This window comes from Haemorhous mexicanus, chromosome 5 (assembly GCF_027477595.1).
Source record: "Haemorhous mexicanus isolate bHaeMex1 chromosome 5, bHaeMex1.pri, whole genome shotgun sequence".
Classification (NCBI taxonomy): domain Eukaryota; kingdom Metazoa; phylum Chordata; class Aves; order Passeriformes; family Fringillidae; genus Haemorhous; species Haemorhous mexicanus.
The window spans coordinates 14337895-14348749 of NC_082345.1; the positions used below are offsets into that span (position 1 = coordinate 14337895).

The following is a 10855-nucleotide window of genomic DNA, read 5'->3' on the forward strand; positions in this document are numbered from 1 at the left end:
AAGCTGGGACAGCAGCAGGGTGGTTGCACCACTACCCTCCCACAATTTAATTTACAAGCCACTGGACCTTGTCCAACAGGAAATACTGTCTCACTGGGAAAATCCTCACAGCAGAAACCATCACAGCGTACAGGAGAAGATACTGGCTTTAAATGATGGAATGGATTCAAGTGAGATCTGGAAATGCTTCCAGGATCCCAGACAGGAGCCCATCCCTCCTTATGCCAGGCTTTCCTGAGGCTGAACCACCTGGCACACCTTCCCATATCACCCCAGTGGTGGACCAGGACCCACTGTGGGTGGCTGGGGGACCAACCTGCAGAAGACCTTGCAGAACCAGGTAAGCTCAATCACCCCAACATTTCCTGGGTCCACCCACTTTGGTTTGGGGGATTTTACACACCTTAAGGTAAAAGCATGAGGTACTGCCAGCCTGGTCCCAGGCAATACCCATGTGAGCACTGTACACATGTTGTAGCATCAGGACTTCCACACTGAACCTTGGACCAGTCTGAAATTGCAACAGCACTGCTGCGTGTCACAGAGGCACAGACAAAGGGTGAAAAGTCCCTTCTTTATCTATTTTCTCTGAAGAGAAAAAGCGAGCAAGAATTGAAATTCCCGGGAGGAACTAAGTAATGCTACCTGCTGGACCATGATTTCTTTATAAAGGATAAGTCATTTGACATATGCAGGAAAACCACACTTGGGTGCCTCTGCTGACTGGGCAGGAATATGATCTCGCAGGGCTATACTTAGGAAATCTGCTCTAAGACCTGTCCCATTCCTAGATACTGTACCATGGTTGAGAAATCAGATGTTCAACAGCTCCATGGACGACATTGCAATTAAAAGGGATAAAAATAAAAAATACGATGTCCAGAAGATATCAGTTTACAGTGAGCTCAAGTTTCCGGTTTATTTTTAGAGAGGATGGTGTGCTGCTCCCAGCAAATATATGTTGACATTTTCTGCCATGCCAGAATGCTCTTCCTAAAGCTCCTGTCTCATGTCTACTGAAGCACTTAGGCCTCAGTGTGTCTAAGAGCTTCAAGAACAGCCAGAAGCAAAAGAAAGTGAGTTCATAATCACATTTGTGGTGCTGGTTTTTTGTTTTGTTTTAGGTTTTTTGTGTGTGTGCTAGGGGTTTTGTTGTTGTTGGGTGGTTTGTTTGTTTGTTTTAATGCTATGTCTATAGAATGCACTCAGAGTGTATCCTTTCTGGAAACTCAGAGTTGTGTTTGAGCCACTACTGATCTGGTGTGACTGGATCACCAGGAAAGAAAAATGTTCTGGGCAGTTCAAATGAACACAATCTGAGATTAAAAAGAAGTCAAATAAATGCTTTTGATTTAACAAGTTTGCATCTTAAGACTACTTGACGTGTTAAGCTTTATGCCTCAGAGCTCTGCTGGGAAATGTTGTCAGCTTCTGAAAGCTGGAGGTCAGACTGGAAAGCTCCTAAGCCTTGTCTGATTAGTGTGGGGAAGAGCAGAGGGCAGGATCAGACTTCAAGGTGCAGGAACAAGAACACCTGGGATGGTGCAGAACTCCTAGGGCTGAGTGAGCCTGTCTCACAGGGCTGTGCTTGGCACACACAGGTTTGTGTGGCTCAGTGTGGCTCTGCTTGCTGCAAACCCCCCAGCAGTGCACACACAACCCTGGGGAGAGTGGGATGGACAACACCCACTTCCTGCACTGAGATTTGGGGGGACACTTTGCAAGACAACGTCAGCAGTTGACTTTCCAAGAATGATGTTCAACAGAAGCTGCTTCTTATAGAAAGGAGCAAGTCCTGAATATCCCCAACCATTGGAAGGCTGAGAGGAATTGGCTCTAGGTAGGTACAATAACAGGAACCCAGAAGCAGGGGTAAACTCTCCTGGTTTGCAGTGACACTGATTTTGCAGCTGTATCTGCCAAAGCCCTGGGCTGTGCCTGGCCTGCTCATGCTTGGCAGATGCACATGCGTCTGTCGCAACCAGCAGGAGGAAATGTTACTCAGCCCCACTTCCTTAAGGGTCAGTGGCAGAGAGGCACCCGTGCTCCACGGAGAGACTGCGAGGGAGACAGCAAGGTACTGATGTGCTGTGGACAGCTCACAGGGAGCTCTCACAGGGAGCTCTCACAGCTCTGCTCACTCTCACAGCCAGGTCTGGCTCACTTTCGAAGGTATTGCTGCACATAGGGCACCTTTGCCATGCAGAGCAAGGGTTGAGCAGGCTCATCCAGACTGGCAACAACAAGGCTGATGCCCTCAGCTCCTGAGGGTGGTGACTGGGCAGCCCAAGGACAGAACTGTGCCAGGGAAGTGGCACATGCTGGGCTCTGACAGCCTTCCCAGGGTGCAGCTGAGAGGGGAGGGCTGGACACACAGGAAGTTCAGGTTTTCATAGCTTGTGGGCTTGGCATTCAGTTCTGCTGGAGGGTTACCTGCTTGCACTTTGTCATACTGTAAGTTGTGTTTGTATCTTCATTCATTCATCTTTTTTTTCTTGTGTAAGGGAAAAGGTAGCATGAGGCTTCTTTTTAAGTATAAAATTTTCTCTGTATAAAGTTACTCCTGTTAAGATATAAAAAGCAAATATAGAGTTGCACAAGACCATGTAGCGAGGTCTTCAGCAAAATGTGAAGGACACTACCTGTCTTGCTGGCAAAACATTTCTGTCTGCTTTTGAAGTGTTTCACCTCTGTTTATTTCTAGCTGGGGTTAGTTAATCCGTGGAGAATCCCAGCATGGAGCAGAAATGCTGGAAAGTGAAAAGGAAAGAAGGTCACAAGCGGACAGATTTCCAAGCTCATGTGATTAGGGCAGACTGGGAGCCCCAGGTCTTGGCAGGGGAGCCGGCCCTGGTTTCCTTTCCATTTCCCCTCTCCTCACCTCCTTCCTCAAATTCCTCCTTTCAAATCTGCCAACTTCAAATTCTTCAGCCATGCCCACAGCAGCAGCATCATGGTGCTGTGCAGAGGGAAAAAAAAGGGACAGCCATGTCCAAAAAATCTCCTGGTAGTGCTGGATCTCTTGAATGCCCTGCAATGGGAGAGAAGAATAGTTTGGAGCATTTTTCTAGGAACAGGCCTGGCTGGTGTTACTACGTACACAGGCAGTGCTGGAACGAGGTCTGCCTGAAGGAGAGCTGGGCTCTTCCTTGCTCTTTGCTCTGGCAGTGTGGGGCTGCCACGCCTTTGTTTTGGGGACCTTTGCACTGTAAACAGCTCTATGAGGGAGCTGCTTCTGTAATGATTTCCCCTCATTGGCCGGCTCTGAATACCCTTGATCCCTGCCAAAGTACAAAGGGCATCAGAGCTGGATACATGATCATTTCCAGTTTCTGTTTCAATATTGTGTTCAGATTCTTCAGGCAGCTCACAGTAGCTCTGTCACAGACCCTTGGAAGATCAACAGCTGGCAGCTTCTGGCTATGAATATGTGATCCACGATAGGCAATGTTGTAGGGGCAGTAAGTTGGTGAGTTACATTAAAAAAGTGTTGTCTGGTTCCGAAACTGGGAGATTAAATTAAGGGTGAAGCACAGCAGGCAGCAAAGTAAAATCCCATGGGTTGGAATTATTGGTGGCTGTTTCATTTTCTTCTCTTTGTAGGTGCTGTGTCTAGAATAGAGTACTGAGTGGAGACTTTGCTGGTAAGTAATGATATCCCCTCCTGCAAGTGAGAGCTGGTTTCTCACTCCCTGTCCTCAACAGGACTCTCCTTTAGCAGGGAGAAAATAAGATTCATGAGCTGAGATAAAGCCAAGGTGACCATTGGGCAAGACAGACTTCACTTGGGGAAAGTTAATTTATTGCCAATTAAAATAGATTTAAATTGTGAGAATAGAAAATTAGATCACTTATTCCCCCCTGCATGGATTCCCAGGTTCAACTTCCCTCCTTCATTCCTGACTTTTCTACCCCCTCCTACCAAAGCAACGCAGAGGGGAAGGGAAATGGATGTTGTCCTCAGTCTGTAAGACTTGCCATCTGCTCCTCCATCATTCTCAACAATTTCCTGTGCTTCAGCAGGGTTCATTTCCCATGGGCTGCAGTCCTTCAGGATAAACATGCTCTAGCATGGGTTCTTCTCCATGGACTGCAGCTTCCCTTAGGGCCAGTCCACATGCTGCAGCATGGCCTTCTCCATGGGCTGCTGTGTGGATCTCTGCTCCATGGACCTTCACAGGCTGCAGGGGCACAGCTGTCTCACCATGGCCTTCTCTATGGGCTGCAGGGGAATCTTGGTGTCAAGAGTATTTTCTTAAAATGTGTTTTTTAGGAAGATACTTTTTGGAGAAAATCAGTGGCACAGGTCCAAGTCAGAGAGGTCAAGGGAATTTCTGAGGTGCTTACCATGCCCCGTAAACATCCAAACACCAATTCCTCAGTTCTGGGGCAAACCTGCACTTTCCAGCTGAAGGGGGTCTCCTTTTTCAAGAAGCGAATAGATTTCTGATCAGACCAGGGATACTGCATAATTTGACAATTTTGGAAAAGACCCCTACTTTGATCTGGATTTCTTTTCCAATGCAGGGCAGAACAAGCAGCCAGGTGCCCATCAGCTCTTCTGCACTTGTGTTGTCTCCTGACTCATCTGTCTGCTCCTGAAAATGGAGTATGTCTGGTATTGGCTCGATGATTCCAACCAGTGGATTGAGTATGGGAAAGAGGTGAAATTCATCTGCTGTTCATGCCAGAAGCTTTTGTTAAGCCATCTTTGGAGAGTTCTTTAGAGCATGTTGTTCTGCAGCTGGTGTATTCTACACACACTGATGGGTGCCCCTGCAGTGCTGCCTGGGTGGAATTGTCTCCTTAATTATCCCTCAAAGCAGGACTGGAACTCTGTGAAAGCTTTCAAGGGACTGGCTTGGGAAGCGGGTGCATTTTCCAGAGCTGACAAACATCATTTTGCTGGAGCTGACCACACAGGCTGTGGGGTTCTTTGTTGCTGCTGTTAGAAGCAGCTGTGCTCGGTGGGGTACCCCCCCCCCCCCCCCCCCCCCCACTCCATCTCTGTAGAACAAAATGCTTGAAGCCACAGAGACTTCAAAACATTCTCCTGCCATAGGGGTCTGGGGAAACATTGATATTTCCCCACAGTGGCACCTAAACCAAAGGGTGGTTTCTAATACATATAATTTCCTTGCTCTTTCTGCAGCATCCAGATCACAACACTGCTACTGTAACATCTTCATTTCTGGAGAATGAATATCAAGCTGACAAGAATGGTGTTATTTTCTTCAGGGCTGGTTCTCAGCAGTATAAGTTAGACTTTGCAGGTGAAGTATCTCCTTGTTTTAATTTCTTTTCATAGCACAGCTGGCTTGAAGGTTTTCACACTATGTCTGCATCTCTTTGAACAACTCTTCCTCCTCCTGCAAATTTTCTCCAAGCAGAAATTGAGCAGTAGGTAAATTTCTCTAAACTTTTGACATGCCCCACTTGAGATTCTACACTTGGGCATCTGTAGTCAAAAAAACATACCTGACAATATTGTACATTCAGAAGAAGAGTTGAGAGTAAATGCTTCATGGCAACTTGGCTTATACATTTGTGTTTATATACCTGAAAAAGAAGAATAAGAAATCAGGGGGGGGAAAAGGCACTGAAAAGTCAAAAGGTGAAGAAGTGAGCCTATACTGAACATCTTGGAAGCTTCTTAAGGCAGAGAAAGCACAGTGCAGCAAAGAAAAATTTAGGGCTGGTTGCATAGAGAGAGAAATGGGAAAATTAAAAATGCTTTTCTGTTTTTAATTTATTTACCCATCTTAAAACTCCTGTTAGCTTTCCAAACTTTAAATGTTTCCTGGCATGAGTAAAGAGTGGTGTTTAAAGGAGGAAACAATGGATAATTAGCCATGTCACACAGCATGTGCTCTGTGATATTGTTACAGGACCAAGAAGGGAGGGCAGCCTTTGCTTTTAGCACCATGGAGCAGCCCTGTGCTGCCAGGAAAGCCAGGTTTGTGGCCCCCATTGCACTGAAAACTCTTTCCTGCTGCAGGCCTGCCATCAGATGCGGTTTTCTCTGGCCAGCAGCCTGGATGTGAATACCAGTGCAGGTGCAGTTGGTGCTTGATTGCCTTCAAGTTTCACAGCCTATGCTAGCTGGTGGTGGACCTTGCTAATCTCTAAGTAGGAGCAGTGCAAGTGGGAATGAAGTTTGCACTGGGGTGGGTGGGATAGAGAGAGCACCACAATGCAGTGTTCAGGGTTACTTCCTCTTTTATTTTTACTTAACATGGAAGAGCCTGTCCCTAGACAATCTCATTATTGAGTTATTGTGTTTTTCTTTCAAGACATGGTCCAAACAAATGTGCTCTTTAAAACTCAAAGAATTGTTATTCGACTGCCTAAACAGTCCGAAGATGGACAAGATGGAAGGTAATCCACATTCATTGTTTAACAATGTCTCTAGAAGACAGCACCTTTCTGCTAAAAAGTTCCTCCTACCTGCCTAAAATGCAATTTTATATTTCTTAAATTAATTTTTAGATACCTTTTCCTGGCTGGTTTAACAGTACATTTTGCAGTGACAGTATTTGTAAATTATGCAACGCTTCTGTAAAACTCTCTGGAGGGATGTTTGCTGGCAGTCTCTGGCAGCTGTGACAGACCACTAGAGCAGATCTGCTCTCTCTGTGAGAGGCAAGGCCACATAGGGCTGACATAACTGTGCCAGGAATTTTTATTCCTTGATTTATGCCCCAACACTAATAAATAAACTGTGCAGTGATTAGGAGTGAGAGACTGCCAATCCCAAGAGCTGTGGTGCATGTGGATGTCATCTCTTGGAAAGCTGAGAATAGGCTAAAACTCAGAACAGGCAAATCCACTGAAATGAAGTGAATTAGAGGCACTTACTTGAGATACCCTATCTTATGGCTATTTCTAAAAGAAGTTCAGTTTAATTTGAACATATCTGCTATAAATGTTATTTGTGCTGATTTATTTTAGTAAGAGCTGTCTCTGTTTTAGCAACTCACGAACAGACAGTGCATGTGAAGCTGAGGGTTCAGTTAAAGTATTGGTTCAACCTAAGGTGTGTTCATTCAAAAAGAAAACAAACTATAGCTTGTGAACGGACGCCTGAAGGCTGCTTTAGAGCCCGTGGTTAGATTCACCAGAAGGGGGATTTGGTTAGGAGTATCACCAGCTGACTGGCTCCTTTTTCTGTTCTGTAGCCAAAACATGACTCTGTCACATCCTGCCTATCCTCCACAGTGGGACCAAACTGCACTACCTGATATTGGGTACAAGGTAGGACTTTCCAGCTCTCCAGTGGGTAGGGAGAACTCTCTCCTGCACTGATTTTTCCAAGACCATAATTCAAGGCGATTGAGATGTTACCAGCTTTTAAATGTGTCTTGTAAAATAAGCAGCTATGATGTGAAACAAGACTGACAGTTTCATATTCAGAACAGACGTGCATTTCCTGGGAGGCTCTCTGAGAATGATGTGGTATCATCTCCCCCATAATACCACACAGGGTAAGAAAGGCCATTGCTGCTCATACCTGTGCTTTGCACTCTCCCAAAGCACTTCATCCCCTGATAAACCAGATTAATTGTATCTTAAGGTGATATTTCCTCTGTCAGTTTGGGGCAGGGTGTTATTTGCTGTGGTAAAACTGCAGCTTAGCCCTGTAGGGCAGAGTAGAGTAGAGCACCAGATCAAGGGGAAACTTTCACTCTGCTTCAGTCTGAATGCTGCTGTGCATTTCAACTTTAGGTTACTCTGAGCTAAAAATAGTCCAGATGTGGAGGTGCACCCTCAAAGGGAAGCTCGTCTGGGATTTCACTGGTTTCCCTCAGTTGGTGCCTGTGCTTCCACATGGCGAGTGATGGTAAAGGCAGGTTGATAGGAAAAGCAGAAGCAGCTTGTGATTTTTGTGGTAGGGCTTTTCATCAGATGTGAGAAGGTTGATGAGTCCTTTGAAAGGACTTGGGAGTTGTTACTCTCAGTAATACATTATTTTTAATGCTTTAAAAATTTTCAGTTGATACAGCTCAGCAATGATTCCAAAGAATATACAAAAATCAAGAGGCTGTTTGAGAAGACAATGAAAGATTACTGCATCAACCAACTACAGAGGATTCAGAACCCAACACTTTGGGACATTTTTCAGTGGTTTGTATCTATTTTATTTCATTATCCTTACTGTATGAGAAGGCTGGTATTTTCTGATCTCTTGTCCTCTGTAGTCTACATTTGGAGCTGCCAAATTCAGAGGTCCAACAGAAGTGAGGCTGTCACACATCTCTCTGCCCAGGTCTGGCTGGTGGCCCAGACTTATGACTGCCCCAAAACCTGGCTCTCTGAGGCTGAGGCTTCCCTGAGGCAGTCCTCAGTCCTGGAAGCGGACTGGGGCTCCTCTATCTGTGACCGAGTTGTTAGCATTGCATCCGTATTCTTTTGTGTGTGCAGAAGTGAGCCTTTTATCCCTAGCAAGATATGTGTGTGATTCTTGCTAGTGTTATTCAAAAAGTAAATTCTTTTCCTTCATCATAACTGAGCTTTGGTGTTTCAGGTTTATTCTTTTGGTTTTAGCCTCTTCCACATAGGAGTTAGGAAAAAAAAAAAAGAGGAGACTTTTTTTGGTGATAAAGATAAGGGCAGAGATTATACAGTCTTCACTGTAGCTTCACACAGCTCTGTTTTATAAACATATTTATGTATTCAGGATTTATATAACATGGGAACTGACCAATTCCTGGTCAGAGATGTTTCTCTCTTTACTCTTTCATGTGGTATGAAGTCGTGGGTGACACAGTGCATAGTGCTGCTGAGAACTTTTTGTTTTGCTGGCAGGAGCCAGCTGTGTGGCAGGGTACCAGCAGAAGTGCAAAGCAGGCAGTAACCCCATCGAGAGTGGTTTGCATCAATGTTCCACCATGACCCAGTAGTAGGGAGGAGTTGAATTGGGAAATTTTCCTTGTTTGAACCAGGAAAACAAGTAGGGGTTGCTTGTTTGTTTGTTTGTTTGTTTGTTTGTTTGTTTTTTGTTATGTTGGTTTGGGTTTGGTTTTTGGTGGGTTTTTTATTTGGTTTGGTTTGGTTTTGATTGTTTATTTTTGTTTGTTTGGGTTTTTTGTTATTGTTGTCTCTAGGCAAAAAGAAAAGATGAAGAAGATCCATCAACTGAAAGGGGTGAACGAGAGGCTCCTGTTCCATGGCACAAGTCCATCCCATGTGTCTGCCATCTGTGAGCAGAACTTTGACTGGAGACTCTGTGGGACTCATGGGACAATGTATGGAAAAGGTACAATGCAGAAGGGTGTAGGGGATGTAGCAGCAGGGACTGCAGACCCCAACCAGCCTGGGAGATGTGGGTTTGAAATGACTGATGGTTCCTGACCCACATACTCCTGCCTTTAGGGCACGGTCACCTGTGTACATCTGCATTGCTTTAGGCAGCACCCAATGCAGCAATCCCATTCCAGGAAGGACTAAAACCACTTCTCTTTGCCTCAGGTACCTGCTCTTGAATAGGTGGGACTGGGTGGCAGATGGTGAAATGTGGACTGGAGTTGGTCGATACTTTACAATAAGCCAGTGTGGCAACACCTGGCAAGAATGTTCCCCCATATTGTAGGGCTAGCTGGCTTGTTGGATTGCTGGCTGCCAAGGAGCTGGTAGCACGTGCTTGTCCCTTGGCTGGTGTATTGTCTGACCTGTGGTTTGTTCTGCTCCCTAGGAAGCTACTTTGCCAGAGATGCCAGCTACTCCCATGAGTACTGCACCTCTCTCGGTGGGCGCTACAGCATGTTCGTAGCTCAGGTTCTTGTAGGAGACTTTGTGCGGGGGAACCCGGAGTACTGCCGCCCTCCACCCAGAGACAAAAACTCAAACAGACTTTATGACAGCTGTGTGGATGACCCGACAGACCCTTCCATCTTTGTCATCTTTGAGAAGCAGCAAATTTACCCTGCCTATATCTTGGAGTACAGCCTTGAGACCAGCTGTGCTGTCCTGTAATGAATGGTGGAATGTCTTTTGAATTCACACTGAATAAATTACTCTTCAGTACATTTTTTTAAAAATGTTTGTTCAATTTTAGTTGTAGCTTTAGAATTCTTTGTAGTGCAGTGAACCAGTATCAATACCCTGATTGTTTGGGGAGGCATAGTTTTTTGTTAGGGGCTATTCTTTCCCCAGAAGCAGTGCCAAGCTTTAGCATTCAGCATATCTCTAGCCTGGAATGGGGACGTACCTGCCTTGCATACCAACATGCAGTGACACCTGCTGAGTTTAAATGACCTTGATCCACTGATATGGTCACCTCGGGTTGATTCCTCCCAGTGATGGTGTTGATATGCCAAAGGGAGGCTGGGCAGGGAATGTGGAAGAAGGAAAAGTCAAAGTACCTACACCATGGTGCTCCAGAGAGGAATCATGGCCTGTCTTTGAAGTAAATGGCAGGAAGCTCCTCATCCTGAAGGCTTTGTAAGTAATGCTGGCAAAGAATTTTGCTTTGTTTCCTGGTCACATTGCTGAGATTTCTTCTTACCTTGTTCTGCTATATCAAGTCTGCATGTCTCTGTGACACCCTGTCCTTCCTCTGTTCCCACTGGATTTAGGTCAAGAAAAGCAGGGATATGGCAGCTGCTCAAGTCAGATCCCCTCCATACCATGACACCAGCAGTGAGGAAGTCTGTGGTGAGCTGAATAATGGCACACAGCAGTGTCCCACCAGGGCTGTGGAGCCAGTTCCTGCAGCAGTGAGCAGTGAGACACAAGGGCTTTGTGAGGGCTGGCTGCTGGCATGGCCACCTCCTTGCCACCCTGCAGGATGGCACTGGTGGTGGCTGTTCTGGATTACCCTGCTGCTGCCTGGCATTTCTGGTGATGGAAAAGTGCC

At 45.7% G+C, this 10855-nt stretch overlaps 1 protein-coding gene across 10 annotated transcripts; it reads left to right on the top strand.

The window, feature by feature from the left end:
* Positions 1-393: 393 nt before the first annotated feature.
* On the top strand, positions 394-10037 carry LOC132327142 (protein mono-ADP-ribosyltransferase PARP12-like). Of its 10 annotated transcripts, none has more exons than XM_059845979.1 (10): positions 2003-2077; positions 3604-3644; positions 4528-4545; positions 5153-5273; positions 5999-6056; positions 6294-6378; positions 7179-7254; positions 7994-8124; positions 9105-9256; positions 9692-10037. In XM_059845979.1, exons 5-10 carry the CDS (start codon positions 6011-6013, stop codon positions 9970-9972), a joined length of 771 nt encoding a protein of 256 aa, XP_059701962.1. In that variant the 5' UTR covers positions 2003-2077; positions 3604-3644; positions 4528-4545; positions 5153-5273; positions 5999-6010; the 3' UTR covers positions 9973-10037. The 10 variants fall into 10 exon arrangements, with proteins under 10 accessions (XP_059701956.1, XP_059701954.1, XP_059701962.1 ...); XM_059845978.1 differs by having other exon boundaries at positions 2032-2172; XM_059845976.1 differs by lacking the exon at positions 2003-2077 and adding an exon at positions 2517-3469 and having other exon boundaries at positions 4528-4609.
* The last annotated feature ends 818 nt before the right edge of the window (positions 10038-10855 follow it).

Bases quoted from the DNA above. Each gene is read 5' to 3' on its own strand.
- LOC132327142 (XM_059845973.1), top strand. From the start codon at position 4,605: ATGGAGTATGTCTGGTATTGGCTCGATGATTCCAACCAGTGGATTGAG. The intron at 7,255-7,993 runs GTAGGACTTTCC...AAAAATTTTCAG, and splicing joins TACCTGATATTGGGTACAAG to TTGATACAGCTCAGCAATGA. The intron at 8,125-9,104 runs GTTTGTATCTAT...TGTTGTCTCTAG, and splicing joins CTTTGGGACATTTTTCAGTG to GCAAAAAGAAAAGATGAAGA.